The 20,662-nt window shown below is 40.9% G+C and overlaps 1 protein-coding gene across 1 annotated transcript; it reads right to left on the bottom strand.

Moving 5' to 3' along the window:
* Nucleotides 1-5,010: 5,010 nt before the first annotated feature.
* LOC103973514 (alpha-1,3-arabinosyltransferase XAT3) lies at nucleotides 5,011-7,192 on the bottom strand. The gene is made up of 3 exons (XM_009388094.3): nucleotides 7,019-7,192; nucleotides 6,852-6,938; nucleotides 5,011-6,465 (listed from the first exon to the last, which is right to left on the bottom strand). The coding sequence occupies exons 1-3, from the start codon at nucleotides 7,146-7,148 to the stop codon at nucleotides 5,264-5,266; spliced, it is 1,419 nt and encodes a 472-aa protein (XP_009386369.1). The 5' UTR covers nucleotides 7,149-7,192; the 3' UTR covers nucleotides 5,011-5,263.
* Nucleotides 7,193-20,662: the final 13,470 nt, after the last annotated feature.

Raw genomic sequence — 20,662 nt, 5'->3', positions numbered from 1 at the left:
TTTGTCACTTTTATAGATGATTTTTCCAGGAAAGTTTGGGCCTATGCTTTGAAGACTAAAGATCAAGTGATTAATGTATTTAAAGAGTTTCATGCTAGGGTTGAAAGGGAGACAGAAAGGAAATTGAAATGCATAAGATCAGATAATGGTGGTGAGTATACAGGATTGTTTAATGACTATTGCAGGTCACATGGGATCCAACATGAGATGACAGTTCCTGGTACACCTCAGCATAATGCAATTGCAGAGAGGATGAACCGCACCATCATGGAAAAGATCATATGTATGCTTTCACAGGCCAAGCTACCCAAAAGGTTTTGGGATAAGGCTTTGAGGACTACAGTTGATGTGATCAACTTATCACCATGTACAGCCCTAGATAGTGATGTTGCAGAGCATGTATGGTCAGGGAAGATATTTCCTACAAGCATTTGAGAGTGTTTGGTTGTCGTGCATTTGCACATGTTCCAGATAATGAGAGGTCCAAGCTGGATGGTAAGACTAAAGAATGTATTTTTCTTGGTTACTCACATGATCATTTTGGTTACAGGCTTTGGGATCCAGAAAAGCATAAGTTGTTTAGAAGCAGAGATGTAGTCTTATTTGAGGATCAAACTTTTGAAGATTTGAAGAAGAAGGCACCAGCCAATACTTCTACAGAAGGATTAGTAGATTGTGACCCAGTTATTCCTCTAGTATATCAGGGTGATGGGGGAGATGTACAGGAAGATAGTGTAGAGCCTGATGTTGATCTACCTGTAGGACATGTTGAGCAAGAAGAAGTTGGAGAGCAAGTTCCAATAGAACCTTAGTTAAGAAGATCTTCTAGACAACGTTAACCTTCCAGAAGATACTCTACAGATGAGTATGTGATGCTTACTGATGCAGGTGAACTAGAGAGCTACCAGGAAGCAGTTGAAAGTGAGCAGAAAGAGAAGTGGTTACTTGTTATGCAGGAAGAGATGGATGCTCTTCAGAAGAACCACACTTATGATTTGGTGCTACTACCAAATGAAATCAAGGCTTTGAAGAACAAGTGGGTTTTCAGGTTGAAGACTCAAGAATATTGTTCTCAACCAAAGTACAAAGCTAGATTGGTTGTGAAAGGCTTTGGTCAAAAGAAAGGTATTGACTTTGAAGAGATTTTTTCTCCTGTTGTTAAAATATCTTTTATTCATGTTGCTCTTGGTATTGCTGCTAGCCAGGACTTGGAGGTTGACAATGGTACAGAAAGTTTGATTCATTTATGATAGAAAATGGATACAAAAGAATGGCTTTAGATCATTGTGTATACATCAAATGGTTTGGTGAGGATTTTATTATTCTCTTACTTTATGTTGATGACATGCTTATTCTTGGGAAAGATATGTCTAAAATTGACAGGTTGAAGAAGGAACTAAGTGAGTCTTTTGCAATGAAGGACATGGGGCCAACAAAGCAAATACTAGGTATGCAAATTTCCCGTGACAGGAAAAATAAGAAGATTTGGTTGTCACAGGAGAAATACATTGAGAAGATATTGGAAAGATTCAGTATGAGCAATGCAAAACCAGTTGGTTCTCCTCTTGCAGGTCACTTCAAGTTGTGCTCAAAACAGAGTCCGTCAAGTGATGAGAAGAATGAGAAAATGCAAAAGGTTCGTTATGCTTCAGCAGATGGAAGTTTAATGTATGCAATGGTATGTACGAGGACAGACATCGCGTATGCAGTTGGTGTTACTAGCAGATTTCTTGCAAATCCAGGCAAAGAGCACTAGGCAGTAGTGAAGTGGATTTTTAGATATCTCAGAGGGAGCTCTAAGGTTTGTTTAAGCTTTGAAGGTGGACCACATGTGTTAACAAGTTATATAGATGCAGATATGGCAAGAGATATAGATACGAGAAAGTCTACTTCAGGTTATGTACTTACTTTTGCAAGGGGAGCTGTGTCATGGCAATCCAGGTTGTAAAGGTGTATTGCTCTCTCCACCACAGAAGCAGAATATATTGCTGCTACAGAGGTATATAAAGAAATGTTATGGATGAAAGAATTCTTACAAGAATTGGGGCTGAAATAGAAAAATTATGTGGTGCATTGTGATAGTCAGAGTGCCATCCATTTGTGTAAAAACCCAATGTTTCATTCCAAGTCAAAGCATATAGATGTCAGATACCACTGGATTCGAAATGTATTTGAAGAGAAGCAGTTGCAGCTTCAGAAAATTCACACAAATGACAACGGAGCAGACATGTTGACAAAAACTTTACCAAAAGAAAGACATGAGATATGCCGACAGCTGGTCGACATGGCTTCACATTGAGGAGTCATGGGACAGCCTCCCTTATGGGCTGAAGGGGGAGGTTGTTGGGCTGGCAGCCCAAAGATTCAGCCCATAGTGGGCTTGGGCAGCCCACAGCTCACCCCCTCTTAACCTAACCCTAATTAACATTAGGGGGGTGTGGTGGTTGCGTTTTGGAGACAGAAAAAGGCATAAATAGGGTAGCAACGTGGGAGAAGAAAATAACCATAGGATTCCAAAGAAAAGGAGGAAAACAAGGCAGAAAAGGAAGAGAAAGAAAGGGAAGAAGACAAGGACAACGCAGAGAGGCTGTTCTCAATCATCTAGCAGTGTTCTATCTCAAGTTAGATCAAATCTACAGTAGACTCTTGCTGTAATTACTTGAGGAGGTTTTAGATATTGTGGGCAGTGACGTGATCCTTGTATCCCAGTTATTCTCTTGATATTGTTGCTAGGGTTTAGGACAAAAGATTGAGATTTTTATATTCATTATTCTCATAGTGGATTATCTCTAGTTTGCCCCGTGATTTTTACCCTTCATATTGGAGGAGTTTTCTACGTATATCTTGGTGTTCTATTTGATTATGATTTCATTTAATTCCGCTGCGTATTATGGTCTTCTAGTATTTGTTCATATACAAAGGTTATTCCTGTTTATATCCCTATCAAGCTAAAGCTTTTGTAGAAGGTTTGCAATCCACGTGGGTCGTGTGATACATATGTTTGACAAATTATAAAGCAACGATGAATCTCCTTAATAAGAAAAACTATCTTCCATGAATAATATAAATATAATTAATGACATGGAGTTTCTTTCAACAAAATTTTTGGACTACAAGATTATCATATCTTCTATATAAGCAATGAATCAGTGAATTAGCTTGCAAATCAGACAAGAACTCAAGTTTCTTCTACTCTTGGCAGGAAGCGTTGGCATACCTTGGAATTTTTGGTATGTTGTGATTTGAACGGGGCTGCTTGTATGAGATCTAACTACCAATAATAATGGCAAAAACGCCATCAAGTCCAACTAATATTCTCCTCGGTCATTCCTCCTTGACAGCTAATTGACTGTACCATTACATGACAAGAATCATATCCCAACTATGACGTGGAATGTAGACACAACCAACTCCATTCATACATCTCCCTCGGAGCAGGGAAATCTTCCATAGATAGTCCAACAAGAGACGTCATCTCAATTTTCGGTGTTTTATAATCAGTAGATCCAAGTTATGACTGGTTTGCGTCGGTACAGTGCTTCCTCGTGTCTTCTTCTATCGTTGTATAACTATAATAAAACGAGACATTGAAAAATATGTTCGTGTGTGACATCATTGCTCACTGATCAAATTATCGATGCCCCATGGTATAAGTATAGTTGTCAAGTGCATTAATGATTCTAGCAATATTCCTTCAGCAAAGGAATCACTTCTTGTTTTCTTTTTATTTTGTTTGGCATGTGACAACCTATATACATCATCTCCTTAGCCTTTAATAGTCTCCAACTCGCTCTAACTTGGATGTTATAGTACTGTATCGGGGGCCGGCGGATGTCTTACTCCATTACCTTCACCTGCTGATACTAGATGCCATGCAGTCCACATATTCCTTGGAGTTACAGGAAATCCTTCATACTACACTTGAGTGGCCCGCGTATGTGTCCAGAAATAAGAGCAAGAGAATGCCATGTAATGGGAAAGAAGCTGCATAATTTTCTTCTTCGCTAATGTGTGGTGTGGCATGCTTGCAGAAAGCAGGAGAGAAACAATTGCCGGAAATATAAGAAAGTGACGGGACTACCGACTGAAATGTGATGCCTGATTTGATCTCACGTGGAATATGTAACTCTATCATGCAAAGTTCGTAGCAGTCCCAGTATCTTATCAAAAAAGTAATCATGAATGTCTTATATGTTCTTTTAAGTGGTGGGCATGATCGTGCTGCTGACCAACAGCAGCCTCTGCTACTTGGGTGGTAGATATGTTCAAGAGAATCACATGCAGCCCGCAGTTTGGTTAGCGTATTCGATCCTCTGGTGTAGATCTTGATGGATACTCACCCCCAGAGGTGGGCTCTTCGTTGGCGTTGGCTTGTGGCCTCTGTTCATCTCTGATAGCTCCACAACACCAAACTAGTCCTAGTAAAAGGAGGGGGTCCACACTGAGGCGACCTGTCTCTTGTACCGGGGACGGTTATTGATTGACCTTCTACTGGGAATTCAGCTATTTGGCATTTCTTGCTGCCATGGTTCCTGTAACGACGTCGTAACACTTGTCTAAATCACAAAGAAATACAAGTATATATGTTTTCCACCATTACAGATACAGGAATTCATGGGTCATCAATCTTACGAATGTGATCAAGACCCTTTCGAGAATGGTGATAACAATGTTCATTTCCGAAGAACGACAAGGAAGAGATCGATGCACCAAATTATTTTCTTCAGCGTCTCCCCTGTTTTCTTTTTTTCCAGCACAAAGAGAGACAAGAATCCTGTTCTAATATATTCTAATAGTGGTAACCCTGAAGCAGGAGAGAGACTCCGTTTTAGGACAATTACTTGTTGCATTATCCAGAAAAATTCATCTTTTACCAATCGCATATAATTTAATTTCCTTTTATTAAGGTAAAAAGAAGAAGGAAAACATTAAAAATATAGCACAGTATTTGTAATCAGACTGGCAATGAGGCAGACGTATTTAGTGATGGAGCTATTGTAACATAAAATATAAAGTAATACTACTCTGCATCATATTCAAACTATTCTGGCGTTGATCTTTCTTTTCTCCAGTACACTCGTTGTTTGTAATCACAAGGTGTAAGCATCACTATACTTCCCTATAGCAGCACAATATTATCTATCCAGCCATGCATCTAACTAGCTATATACCGACCTATCCATCCATCTTTCTTGCAACAAGATGATGGGTTATGTTTCTGAAAGAAAAAGAAAAGCGAACAACGGATTCCAGGTGGAAGCCATCACTGAGTCATCTTGCGGCTGTGCGACAATGTGTTGAGAGCCTCTAACAATGTGATCCTCAGCCTGCCCAGATGAGGCTTCACATCTTGGTTCTCCAAGTATGTTCTGCTCAGCTCATTCCAGCCTTTCTTGTGGATTGATTGGGGATCTGTGAACACAGGGTGATCTTTCGGGTATTGGTCACTAAGCGTGCTCTCATCCGCTTGGATGCGGTAGTCCAAGTACCTGAGCTGCATATCTGGTGATGGATTCTCGAAGGTGTCTCTTGCCAGCCACTCCAGGTTGCCCATGGGAACAACCTGGATGAGCACAGCCCCTGCAGGGAGGAAGACGATGTTGGTGAGCCCGGCGCCATGGACTCCGATCATCACGTCGGCGGAGTTCACCAGCCTCGCGAACTTGCCCAAGTCGGTGGCTACATCGGGGTCGGCGATCCTCACGTCGAATCCAAGACTCATGGCCATGTCCGACATCCCCCTCTCGTTCAAGAACACTCTCGAGCTCTTGCGAGATATGATCAGCAACCTGGGCTTCCTCCTTACGTCCCATTGGTCACCCGACGGTTCTGCCGTCGGCCTCTCTAGGCCGTACGCTTTCCTCAGCATCTCCTTGAAGTCCATAATGGAGTATCCGTTTGGAGCCTTGGCAGGGTCGACGCCCAGTTCCTTGTGGAAGTTGAGTCCTATGATCACACGAGGGAAGCATCGCACCACGTCTTGGTCGTTGTCGGCGTCGATGATCTCGTACTTGGACAGCTGCTTGAGGATTAAGCTGAACTTGCTCAGCCACCAGGATTTTGCGTCAGCGATGACGAATTGGACATCACCATGGAAGTGGTGGGAGGTGATGAACAGGGGGACCAGCACGTCGGTGAAGTCATGGAAGAGGTTTCCGGTGTACCCACCGATCGAGAACACCACCGCGGGGATTGTATAGTTCTCGGTGCAGGTCGGGGCTGGTTCTTGATCTGGGAACGGCTTAATTGTCCATTCTTTGATGTGAGCAAGAGCGGGCCGGTCATGCTTACGGGCATAAGGTTTCATCTTCCATTCTTGGCTTGCCAGGGAAGGGTGCACAAAGATGGTCTGCCAGCTTCCTTTCACCCTCACATCGCCTTCTGCCTCGCAAACATCAGATCTCCGGCTTGTTTCCACACATAATGGTTTCTTGAGATCCATAGCAGCTATTTCTTCCTTTTCCCCTGCAATCAGAAAATTTTTACCAATGCCATTTATGTTCACAAGAAAGGAATTTATGAGTGTAAGCATCTCCGAAAAGGTTTTGGCAAACTATCAGAATCCTCAAGAGTTTCAGCAACAATTATGTTCTTTTTGTGGCTTTAAGGGCATTTTAACTGTACTCAGTTTTGCAACCGACACAAACAAGTGAATGAATGGTGAACATCTTTTTGTGAATCATTGATCAGTAAGCGCTCTAAGTTCCACATTTCAGTTCTTGCAGATCACTAACTCGCACAATTGCTCCTGTCACCACATGAACCAGGTTTCATATTCTTTTCTTTCTTCGCAGTCCATATTATTCTTCTAGCTATCTAAATTCTCCGAGGACTTATGCTAATGAACTTACCTTTTGAAGCAGGGTCGCCTCTCTTGGCTGTCACCATCCTTAGAGCTTCCATGGCTAGTTCCAATTCGGTAGACTCCTGCAACTTACCTGCAAGAAGAGCAACGGTGTTCTCAAGAACAGAAGACCGCAACAGTCAAGGAAGGCAGCATCTGAAGTGAAGGACTGACCAAATGGAACCGCACAGTAGCGAGCCTTGATAAGAGAGATGATGCAGAGAGAAAGAAGCATGGATGCTATGATGAAGGCATTTCCTGTCCTCCTTGCCTCAGGCCTGGGGGAGGTCCTGAGAGGCTTCATTTTTACTTATTTTCTTCCCAACTCCCTCTTGTTCCTTCTCTTTCAGACTTGCGAGTTTTATACCAAGGAGAGGAGGGGATTCAATTCCTTCATTGGCTTACTCGACCACATGGAGCCCATTCCAACCCAGTCGATGGGCAGCCGCTCGTCTACAGTATCGGAAGACGCACCGACAGCGTCGAGGTTGTTTTCACCTGAGACTTAACCATCACCGCGACGATTTCGTTCAGTATAATTCCTCGTTTTCACCTTCTGGTAAACCCCTGCATCAAGCCTCAGTTTTGCACTGTTCAAATGTCCACCGACTTCATTGTCTTTCTCTGACTGATACCGACAGGACAACGTCTGTGATAGTGACGACTTAAAGATCCAACGCAAGACTTACGAATCCATACACAATTTTAGTTGGTCAAACTCTCCTAATGAGGCTGTAGTTGTCATGTTAATCCTCTCTAGAATGAACCTTTCATGTTGTATAAATTCTAACAGCGGATCTGCAACTAGGGAGCAGTATACGAGACAATTGATATCGGGGGGTATGACCAGAAATGTACAGACTACATATTTCATGGAACATTGAATTAGTCCAAGTATGATAATTCCCCTCAAATCCGTAATGCAGGAACAAGAAAAAGAGACTGAGCAATCATTCGCCTGGCGGCTTGGAAACTTCGATTAAAGGATGTAGCAAGACAGAGCTAACAGGGGAAGACTTCAACGTTTAGAGCTAAACACGAAACTTGTCGGTGCATAGAATGCCTTCGTAGGCCTGTGAGTATGATGCTTCTCGTTTCTCCACAAAAGAATTATTGAACGGATATCATCCGACTAATTCTTAGTTGCAAGTTTAATTTCTATATTAAATACAAACACGAAAAATCTCAACGTATTGTATAGCAGCTGGCTGAGGAAGACTTTTGACAGCGTCGTTTTGTAGGGACTCGGACAACTAATTTCTTCTAGTTCATCATTCGGAATGCTCGCCTTGAGGAGCAAATGTATTGGAATTTTTCTTGTATTTGGTTAACCTCTATTCATTCTTGCTATTCCAACTTTAAACCTCGGCTCTTCAGTAAAAAGCACGACTGACCATTTCAAGACTCTAAGATTAGAGTGGTTTACTACATCAGCTGCCAACGACAGACTACACCATCCATAGCAACTATTTTGTCTTCTTCAACGACAGTAACGTGTCAGAGTTATTGAGAGTGAATGCTCTAGGTGCTGCTTTGATTTCACCTTTCTTTCTTGTCTTCCTTTTCCAAGGTCTCTTGGTCATATATAGCTTTTGCGGTTGACAGGTAAGCGAAAGTGAACTGGAATACCAATTCGTAAATCCAGATGTTACCAAAACTTTGATGTTCAAGAAGAATTCTGTAGATGAGCTGGAATGTGGTCCTTCGGAGTAGTTCTCCACAAGCTCTCATGGACCTTCACTTATAACATCTTTATTTGGGTAGCAGTTGGGAGAAATTTTTGACACGTCAGGTTATCCCTACTATCATACGGTGATGGCTTATAATTGGGGTGCACTTTTACCCTCTTTTGTCTCCCTCTGGGATAAAGATGGGTAATTATTCCATCAGCGCTCCGTAATGGCTGGAGTTTAAAAGGAAAGAAAGCAGCTTTGAAGTGTTGCCTATTCCGAAAAGACTTGCGTATTGGGTCGAGTAAGATTATTGCAGTTGGAGAGGGAGTAGCTCAGAATGAGCAGCCAGGACTGAGAACCAGTGAGAGTGGTGTCCTCAAATGTTCCTCTGACATGAAGAAAAAGGTGTAGAGATCCATATTCATGATGAAGTGGTAGTAGCGCCACAGGACGCTCATAACTGTGAACAAGAGCCTCGCAAAAAGTTTAAGCGGTGCAGTATTCTTCAGTGGACACTGTTGCCAGCCCCGTCGAACATCTTTTATGAGATGCACATCTGATGCCAAATTGTGGTTCGCGTGCAGACGCTGGCCATCAAACTCATCCTTTTGACTTTATCTTAATGAAAAAATAGCTGCGATTCGGCCAAGTTCAATGGTCAGGGCAGGATGATCACTAATTATTTGTACCGTGAGACAAGGTTTTTTTTTTTTTTTGAAGTACAAGAGAATGTTCTTTCAAGAAATTGTTTTTGGATGAATTCCATAAATTTTTTTTGCTTTTCTCAGGAAGTGCCACTATTTTCAGAATTTGGTAATAGTATTTTTTTTACTTAATATCTGGAGTACCCTCAACTGTTTTATTTTTATTTTATTCTCTCATTTTTCTCGATGGACCGGTGAATCAATCCAATTATAATGTTTTTATACTATGTTATATAGTATTTTCAGTAAAACCAAAAAACTTATAACATATTATAAAATGCTATAATATTAATTTTTTAGTATTACTGAAAATATTATAATATTATGTAAAATATTATAAACATAATATTTTTTTACATAATTTATAAATAAATATGTTTTTATTACATTACAGTATTATAAAAAATATTATAACATAATGTAAAAATACTATAATTGGACCGATTCACCTTATGGATTAATTTATAAGAAAATGAGAAAAAATGGGTAGTTGATTAGGGATATTCTAGGTATTAGACAAAAAAAAATGTATTGATAACAAATTCTAAAAATCAAGGATACTTTCCCAAAAATAAAAAAGTCTAAATGGGAATTCACCAAAACTTCTTTTCAATATACATAAATGATTTTCCTAAGAGTATATGCTTGTATTCTTATCAATTGTTTTCTTTGTTGTATATATGGTCATGAGTCATTGGATAGAGTTACCATCTAAGTTCACTTAATTTTAAATAATATTTAAAAATACATATTCAAGTCAATGTAGTGAGCCAATTATATTCAAAAGTTAAAAATGTCTTGAGAGTCGATCAATTTCTATAAAGACTCATAGAAAAAATTTATTAGGATGTAAAGACGATAATGAATACCTCAAATATTTTTTATTTTATAGTAGCAGAAAAGGCCTCAGAGATAGAGGAAACCAAGCAAAGAATTTTTCAAGCCCAAAAGATACACTACAGCCATGATATGCTAAGGAAAGATATTATTTTTAGCAATAGGACCCCATAATAGATTCTAGATATTAAAAGAAAATGATACCAAGGTGAAAAATAGCGATAGAGGTAACCCAAATGCCCTACTTAAGGAAAAGTGGGTAAAACATCCTAATCTTTGAGGCTAGCTCAAGTGTACGGACCCACTTACTTTGAATATAGGAAGCATCATATATGAAGAATATCTTAAAAGAAAATGATTATATTTTCAATATGAAAAGCTAGGATATTTAGCAAGGAATTATAAAATAATCTCATCAAAATAAAAAAAAATGTACCAAGCAAAGTCTTTGTGATGACCAAGACAAAAGTAGAGGCTATCTCATCAGTCTTTGTGATGGATTATATTAAAAAGTTTAAAGAGTTATCTCGATTTACATCCCTCATAATTATCACTAATACTTTAAGGGTGGATTAATTTCTATAATGACTAAGAGCAAAAATTTATTGGAATGTGAAGATAATGAATGCCTTAGATATTCCCTATTTCATAGTAGTGGAAAAGACCTTGGAGGCAAAGGAGGTCGAGAAAAAAAATTTTCAAGCCCAATTGATGTACTGTAACAATGATAAACCAAGGAAGGATATTAATTTTAGTAACAAAGCCTCACAATAGATTTTGGATAAAAAAAAAAAAAACTAAGTCAAGGATAGCAATCGGGCTAACCCAAATGCCCTATATACTACATTATATAGTATTTTTAATAAAACCAAAAAAATATAACATAATATAAAAATAATATAATATAGTTTTTTATTATTACTAAAAATATTATAATCATAATATTTTTTACATAATTTATAAAAAAAATATTTTTTATTACATTACAGTATTATTGAAAACATTATAACACAATGTAAAAATACTATAATTGGACCCATTCACCCTATGGATTAATTTATAGGAAAAACAAAAAAAAAAAAGATAGGTGACTAGGGATATTTTAGGTTTTAGGCAAAAAAGAAAAGGTATTGATAAAAAATTCTAGAAATCAAGGATACTTTCCCAAAAAAAAAAAACTCTAAACAGGAATTCACCCAAACTTCTTTCCAATATATGTAAATAACTTTCCAATATTCTTATTGGTTGTTTTCTTTGTTGTATCTATGGTCATAACAATTGGATAGAGTTCAATCTAAGTTCACCTAATTTAAAATGACATTTAAAAATACATATTCAAGTCAATGTAGTGAGCTTATTATATTCAAGAGTTAAAAATGCCTTGAGAGTTGATCAATTTCTATACGGACTTAGAGAATAAATTTATTGGGATATGAAGATGATAATGAATACCCCAAATATTTTCTATTTTATAGTAGCGGAAAAGGCCTTAAGGTAGAGGAGACTAAGTAAAAAAATTTTCAAGCCCAACAAATACACTACAACCATGATATGCCAAGGAAAGATAATGAAGGCCCTAGGTATTCCCTATTTCATAGTAGTGGAAAAGACCTTGAAATCAAAGGAGGTTGAGAAAAAAATTTTTCAAGGCCAATAGATGTACCACAATAATGATATAAAAAGGAAGGATGTTAATTTTAGCAACAGGGTCTCACAATAAATTTTGGATAATAATAAAAAATAACACCTAAGTCAAGGACAGCAATAGGGCTAACCCAAATGTCCTACATAATGAATGGTGGGTCAGATGTCCCAATCTTTTCCGCCAGCTTAGGCGCAAAGACCCATTTGCCCTAAATGTAGAAAGCTTTATATGGGTGAATATCTTAAAGGTAAATGGTTATGTTTTCATGTGAAAAGTCAAGACATTTAGTAGAGAACTGTATAACAATCTCTTCAGAATATAAAAGAGTATCGGGCAAGTCTTTATGATGATCAAGATAGAAGCAAAAACTAGCTTATTAATAATCTCAAGTGAGATATTTATTTATGATATTTTTCTTGCATGCATTAATTGATTTTGGCACCATATATTCTTTTGCATTAATAGCTTATGTGGAGAAACTAAGCAAATCATCTAAAACATTAGATGTGATGTATTGCATAATTATTCTACCAATGCATATAATGTATTCAAGTATGGGATTGGGATCTTATCTAATTTAGATTGTTAACAAATAATTAATTATAGATATGATAATATTGAATATATAAGATTTCGTTATTATATTAGATATAGATTGGTTGTCTAAATATCATGCTTTCATTGATTGGAATAAGAAGAGGATAATATTTCAACCTTAGTAGAGTTTGTATTTGTTGGTTTTAAAGAAAAAACGTCAATACCTTTTATCTCAATAATGAAAGCAAGGAGACTTTTAAATAGTGGATGCACAAGATATCTAAGAATGTAATTGACACTAGGGTGGAACTAAAGGTCAAGCTAGAGGATGTCAGTTGTGAGTGAATTCCTTTAGGTGTTGTTAGGATCAAGAATGACACTAAGAGGGGGGGGGGGCAAAAAACATCGTTCGATGAAGTTCTAAGTTCGGCAAAAACCATTAGTTAGACTCGAATAAGTTTGCATGTGAGTAGTGAAGAGAGGATTGGACAGTTTGCAATGAAGTAAAGTAAAATATAGTAAAGAGATTAAGCAGTAAGGAAAGAACACACCAGAATTTATAGTGGTTCGGTCGTTGTGACCTACATCCACTTCCGATTCCTCCTCCGTCGAGATCACCAGCATCTACTAATGGTCTCCCTTCAATATACGAAGACCAACCACTTCTTTACAGCACTTTCTCCTTTTTATGGGTTTAGGAGATAACCCTTACAAGCCTCACACCTCTTCTTGGATAATTACAAAGCTAAAGAGAAAGAGGAAGATGACTCTTACACTTTTACAATACTTTTTATACCCCAACACTTAAAGAATTTTTCACACTCAGATATTACTTTGTTACCCTTTCATGTAGAAAAGAGTGGGGTATTTATAAGCCCCATTGACTTCAAAATTAGAGCTAAAAAATGTCTCATCCTGGGTTTCCGAGGTACTATGGTGCCACCGCCAGTACTGGGCGGTACCACCGTTTGACACTTTAACACTTGGTGGTACCATTGTCTAGTTTGGCGGTACCACCACCTGACAGAGTCTCAGATACTGAGCTCTGGCGATACCACCGCCTGACAGTAATAACTACCGACGGTACCACCGCCCAAACTGCTAGTCATAGGTGCCCAGCAAGCCAATCACGTGAGTGATGGCACGTGTGACTTGATACATAATCTTTTTGCTTATTATATTTTGGCGTATATCACTTTATAACAATTGCATATGTGCATATATATATTGTGATGTCCTTGGATTTGTGCAATGGGAATCGGATCATGATGAGATCACGATAATGAGATCGATTCACCTTTAAACACATATCCTAAATAATCCCGGTCATAGGTTACTCGAGAAGGACATCATGATAACCGGATAGACTGGTGTGCTATATACCCGTCCATATGATGGATGCAGCTAGTCTCATAGCTGCTCATGTAGGGACACTAGGGATACAGTACAGGTGCTCATTGGAGAATGAGTTCACTGATTGATCCGCTTACGGAATGCTGGATGGTTGATGATGCCTTATTGTCAGACAGCGATTCCGTAGTCCTAGTGGTGTATCTGGTCCTTAGACTTGAGACACCAAGGATGTCCTGTATGAGTGCTCCACTCTTTGATACCAGACTTATAGGTTTGGCTGTTCCCAGATCTAGTACAGCTGGTCATTGGGAGTGGTAGTCGACCTTACGAGGGCTATTGAGTGTTGACAGAGGATCATCCACTCTCGGCGTCATGAGAGGAATATCGCATGTGTTCTTGCTCAGACAAATCCCTGGCCAGGGTCATTCGGGTTGAGAGAGAAAGAGTTCTCCGGGAGAATCCGATTAGAGCGAGACTCGAGTAGAAACCGTATGGGTCTGACAGCACCATACTCGATATACGGTCTCTGGGATATTAGATGGATGAGGGATTATAGGTACACGGTAACTGAGGACAGACAAGTCCAATGGATTGGATTCCCCTGTATCGTCTGGGGACTACGACGTAGTGGCCTAGTACGTCCGTAGTCGATGAGTCGAGTGAATTATTACAGAGATAATAATTCACTGAGTTAGAAGGAGTTCTGACAGGTATGACTCACGGCCAGCTCGATATTGGGCCTAGAGGGTCACACACATATGGTAGGCATTGCGATGAGTAGAGGTTCGGATATGAGATATCCGACGGAGCCCTTGTCTTATTGGATGCAGATCCAATACCCACTAAGGAAGGACCCATTAGGGTTTGACACGGGATCTCTATAAATAGGAGGGATTCACAGCCTCATAGGCTAGAGTCTTTGCTTGCCTTTCCTATTCTCCTCTCCCTCTCCACCTCAGAGTAGGCTTGGAGATTTGATGAGCGTCGTCGCAACCCTGCTGTGTGGATCACCGCTAGAGAGGAGGACGCTTGACCTTCTTCACCCTCTCCTAAGGATCTGCAAGGAAACAGGGATATACGATCTTCCTAGGTAACACAATCTCTATACTCAGTTTTGTGTTTTGCGGATTTTTGCGCACCAATCTTCGCACGACGACGAACATCTTTTTGGGAATCGGGGATTTTTGTTTTCTTGTTCTTCCGCTGCGCATATGATGTCGCCCCCCCTAATGATTTCCCAACAGTGGTATCAGAGCCAGGTTGTTCGTGCGAATGATTGGTTTTGAACTGCGTGTGTTGTGTTTAGGAAGAATTTTGATCTGCATGCCTGCAGCCACCTGCAGCCGCAGCCGCAGCCAGGCAGCACAGCGCCGGCGCATGCGCAAGCGCTGTGCCTGCAGCAGCCGGCCGGCGGTCTGCTTGCAGCAGGCTTGCGGCCGGCGGGGCTGGCAGCCTGCGGGTAGAGGCGCCGCGGGGCAGCAGCGCGGGCTGAGGCACCGCAGGGCAGCGGCGCCTGTGGCCGCTCCTCCCATGGGCAAAAACTCCGCAGGGGCGGCCGCCAGCGAGGCAGCACCGCCTGCGGGCGCTGCCTCGCCGGCAGAACTGCCCGCGGAGGCGGCGACGCCCGCGGGGGCGCTCACCTGCAGCGGCAGCGCCGCCAGCGGGCGTGCCGCCCGCAGGCGAGGGCAGCGCCCCGCCCCTCGCCGCACAGGCCGCCGCCGGCAGGGTGGCGGCGGCGGCAGCAGCGAAAAGGGGAAAGGGCATTAGGGTTTTCTGAGAAAAAGACAGTTTTGCCCCTCGGAATTTGAAAAATTCCAGTTTCTGTCTTTTGTCCAAATTACGAAAATACCCTTAGGAATTGAGAAATTCCCTACATGTCCCTGATTTCAGAAAATATTAATTAATTAAAAGGTTTAGTTGATTATTATTTTTATTATTATCTAGTAGTCCTACATGATGATGATTATTTATACATGTGATGTATGATGTGTGGACGGATGATCATGGACCGTGTGATGTGTGTATTTGTGATTATTATTATTGAGGTCTGCGAACCTCCATTATATTTCTCGTTTATTGTCGGGCCTGCGTGCCTATGATTAAGTTGTAATCACATGAGGAGGCACAGCGGGAGCGTGGATGCGATAGCGGGACCCACGAGATGGACGATCGTGATGCATGGAGATACATCAAGATGTCGACGGAACCGACGAGGACGAGATGGATGATCACAGGGCATGGAGATGCACCGTTGCACATGTAGATCTTGATGTGAGTGATTAGGCCTACTGGCTCGGGCCTAATCATATTAGGTTGTGGTCCATGATCATCTGATGTGATTGCTTATACACATACTAGATATGTATATATATTTGCATGCGATGTAGATATATATTAAATATGTATATGTGTGACATGTCATATTAGGAGACCAAATCATAGAAACATCTCTCGATAATATTAAGTCGGTAAACGTGAGGCAATTAGATTGACCCACGTGGCCTTCCATCGTTATGAGTAGGAACCGATTCCCGGTGTAGGTTGAGTTGGTCGAGTCCCTCGAGACTCACCTATATCGCGATTCGCTATCTTGCTTACGACATAGAGATGTCACCGGTGACCTGAGGACATGGTATGCTTGGTCGAGTCCCTCGAGGGTATATCATCAAATCAGACTCATCTTGTAACGAAGGTGTTGACTTAACCGAGCATCATGGTTGGTCGAGTCCCTCGAGGCCATGGTGATTCGGAGGCCGAACAGGACGGGAATCACAAGGAGTTGTGATCGGCAAGAGTTGCCTACCTTTTAGGCTCAGTGTGATTGGTCGAGTCCCTCGAGGTTACACTAAGACGCTGATTGGATCCTGATCCCCACTAGAAGTCTGCCGGAGACTTCCGTTTCACGTGCTGAGGGTGTCGCGTGACTCGATAGTAAAATAGTGGGAGCATATTAAGATAGAAGTCCATATCTTGATAGTTTATTTCTTGCAAAATCTGCATGTTATTCATTTCTGCTGCATCTTTATTTTCAGAAAATGTCACTTTTAAATCCCTTACGTGGCATACTTGATGTCAACCGCCTCACTGGTCCAAATTATACGGATTGGCTCCGTAACTTGAGAATTGTTCTCACAGCGGAGAAAATCGTGTACATCCTTGATATAGTGATGCCTACGCCCGAAGAAGGGGCAAGCGAGGATGAGATCGCTCGCTACGTGAAGTACATTGATGACTCCACTCTTGCTCAGTGCTATATGTTGGGCTCTATGACTCCAGAGTTACAGAGACAACATGAAAAGATGGATGCCAGATCCATTCTCCTACATGTCCGTAAATTGTTTGAGGAACAGGGAAGGACTCAACGGTATGAGATATCCAAGAGCCTTTTCCGCGCTAGGATGATTGAGGGGACACCGGTTCAGAACCATGTCCTAAAGATGATTGAGTGGATAGAGAAACTCACAGGTCTAGGAATGGTCCTAGAGGATAACTTGTGTGTGGACATTGTGCTTCAGTCCCTACCAGATTCCTTTTCACAGTTCATAATGAATTTTAATATGAACAAGCTTGAGGTGACTCTCCCAGAGCTCCTCAATATGTTGAGGGAGGCAGAGAGTACTATTAAGAAAGAGAAGCCAGTTCTCTACACTGGTGAGACCAGAAAGAAAAGGAAAGCAGAAAGGTCCCTTAAGAAGGGAAAGGGCAAGGGCAAACAAGGTGAAGCAAAGGTTGCTAAGAAAGACCCAGCAAAGGACAAAGGCCAGTGCTTCCACTATGGCAAAGATGGGCATTGGAAGAGAAACTGCAAAGAGTACCTTGCAGAAAGGGCGAAACAAAAGCTTGATGAAGCTTTAGGTACATTCATGATCAGTCTCCATTTGCCAGACTCTTATGATAACACATGGGTATTGGATACCGGTAGTGCTTATCATATATGCAATTCGTTGCAGGTTCTTGCAAGGCCTAGGAGACTAGAGAGAGGCGAGATGGACCTCAAGATGGGTAATGGAGCAAAAGTTACTGTATTAGCTGTTGGCGAGGTCGCCCTACATCTGCCTAGTGGAGCTTTTATTGTATTAGATGCATGTTATTTTGTTCCTTCTATTATCAAAAACATTATCTCCATTTCATGTTTAACAGTTAGTGGATATAAATTTGTTTTTTGAGAACAATGGTTGTTCGATATTATTAGATGATAAGATCATCACGAAAGGAACATTGCATAATGGTTTATTTATGTTAGACACTACTCCACATATCATGAATGTAAATGTGTCTAAGAGGAAACGAGATGAGGTGAACAGTGCATACCTGTGGCATTGTAGGCTAGGTCACATCCATGAAAGAAGGATTCAAAAGTTGCTAAATAATGGATATCTAGATCCATTCGACTATGTGTCTTATGCAACTTGTGAGCCTTGCATTCGTGGAAAATTGACCAACTCTCTATTTAGTGGAACTGGAGAGAGAGCCACTGAGTTGTTGGAACTCATACATAGTGATGTATGTGGATCCATGTCAACTCATGCCATTGGAGGTTACTCCTACTTCATTACATTTACTGATGATTTCTCAAGGTATGGATATGTGTACTTAATGAAGTACAAGTCCGAGGCCTTTGAGAAATTTAGAGAGTATAAGAATGAGGTGGAAAACCAGACTGGAAAGAGTATTAAAACTCTTCGATCAGATCGAGGAGGTGAGTACTTAAGTACAGAGTTTACTCAGTTCCTCAAGGACCATGGGATATTATCCCAATGGACACCTCCTTACACACCTCAGCTCAATGGTGTCTTTGAAAGGAGAAATCGTACGTTATTAGATATGGTACGGTCCATGATGAGTTTCGCTGACCTACATATCTCATTCTAGGGATATGCCTTAGAAACCGCAGCTTACCTTCTGAATAGAGTTCCAACTAAGTCGGTAGTGTCTACACTATATGAGATATAGAAAGGGAAGAAGCCTGATCTTAAGGTTGTTAAGATTTGGGGCTGCCCTGTCCACGTTAAAAGACACAACCCCGATAAGTTAGAATCAAGGACAGAGCGATGCAAATTTATGGGATACCCCAAGGAAACTTGTGGGTATTATTTCTATCATCTCGAGGACCAAAATGTCTTTGTAGCTAAGAGAGCAGTGTTCCTTGAGAAGGAACACATTCTTGGCGGAGACAGTGGGAGAATGATAGAGTTGAGCGAGGTTGGAGAACCAAGCTCAAGCACCACTCTACAGCCCGAGTCTGTTCAGGTACCTAATACACAAGTTTCAACTTTACGCAGGTCTGATAGAGTATCTCATCCTCCTGAGAGATATATGGGACATATTAGAGGAGAGGATGCTGAGGATATTGATCCTCAGACCTACGAGGAGGCTATTATGAGTATAGACTCCGGAAGTGGCAAGAAGCCATGAATTCTGAGATGGATTCTATGTACTCTAATAAGGTTTGGAACCTAGTTGATGCGCCCGAAGGTATTGTACCCATCGGTTGCAAATGGATCTTTAAGAAAAAGATTGGAGTAGATGGAAAGGTAGAGACCTATAAAGCAAGGCTAGTGGCTAAAGGGTATCGTCAAAGGCAAGGTGTTGACTACGACGAAACCTTCTCACCCGTAGCAATGCTAAAATCCATCAGAATTCTATTGGCTATTGCAGCACACTATGATTATAAGATCTGGCAGATTAATGTGAAAACCGCATTCCTCAATGGGAACCTCGAGGAGGAGGTGTATATGATGCAACCTGAGGGATTCGTGTCCAAGAACTGGCCAAATAAAGTGTGTAGGTTGCTTAAATCCATTTATGGACTAAAGCAAGCTTCCCGAAGTTGGAACATAAGATTTGATGAGTCAATCAGATCTTATGACTTCGTTAAGAACGAAGATGAGCCTTGTGTGCACAGGAAGGTAAGTGGGAGCGCTATTACCTTTTTGGTGTTATATGTGGATGACATCCTCATAATTGGGAATGACGTAGGAATGCTATCCATTGTAAAGACTTGGTTATCTAGACACTTCTCCATAAAGGACTTAGGGGAAGCATCCTATATCTTAGGGATTAGAATCTATAAAGATAGATCCAAGAGGATGCTTGGCTTGTCCCAGTCCAGGTACATAGAAACCATTGTCAAAATGTTTGGCATTGAAAATTCTAAGAAAGGGCGAACATGGATACGATACCTTATGCCTCAGCAATATGGTATATCATGTATGCCATGCTATGTACTAGGCCTGATATAGCGCATGCTCTGAGTGTCACGAGCAGGTATCAGGCGGATCCAGGCTTGGAGCACTGGAAAGCAGTAAAGTGTATCCTTAAGTACTTGAGAAGGACTAAGGATCTTTTACTAGTATATGGAGGTAATAGCCTTAAGGTTGAAGGCTTCACTGACTCAAGTTTTCAGTCTGATGTCGATGATAGCAAGTCGAATTCAGGGTATGTGTACACCTTGAATGGAGGAGCAGTGTGCTGGAAGAGTTCCAAGCAAGATACCACTACTGACTCGACCACAGAGGCAGAGTACATTGCTGCATCGGATGCAGCAAAGGAGGGAGTCTGGGTGAAGAAGTTCATCACAGATTTGGGAGTTGTTACAGATAGCGACAAGACGACTTCCTTATATTTCGACAACTATGGGGTAATTACTCAAATAAGGGAACTCGGGTCTCATCAGAAGTGTTCTGAGGAGGTTCTAGCTTATAAGAGAGATCGTAACCCGAGGAGATGTAGTAGTGGAAAGAGTTCCATCCGAAGATAACATTGCAGATCCACTGACAAAGCCGTTGTCTCAGATTGTCTATGAGCGTCACAAGAGTCTAATGGGGATCAGACACATAGGTGATTGGCTTTAGGTCAAGTGAGAGATTGCTAGTCATAGGTGCCCAGCAAGCCAATCACGTGAGTGATGGCACGTGTGACTTGATACATAATCTTTTTGCTTATTATATTTTGGCGTATATCACTTTATAACAATTGCATATGTGCATATATATATTGTGATGTCCTTGGATTTGTGCAATGAGAATCGGATCGTGATGAGATCACGATAATGAGATCGATTCACCTT

Source organism: Musa acuminata, chromosome BXJ3-8, assembly GCF_036884655.1.
Source record: "Musa acuminata AAA Group cultivar baxijiao chromosome BXJ3-8, Cavendish_Baxijiao_AAA, whole genome shotgun sequence".
NCBI lineage: Eukaryota > Viridiplantae > Streptophyta > Magnoliopsida > Zingiberales > Musaceae > Musa > Musa acuminata.
This window is presented reverse-complemented; position numbering and strand designations above follow the sequence as displayed.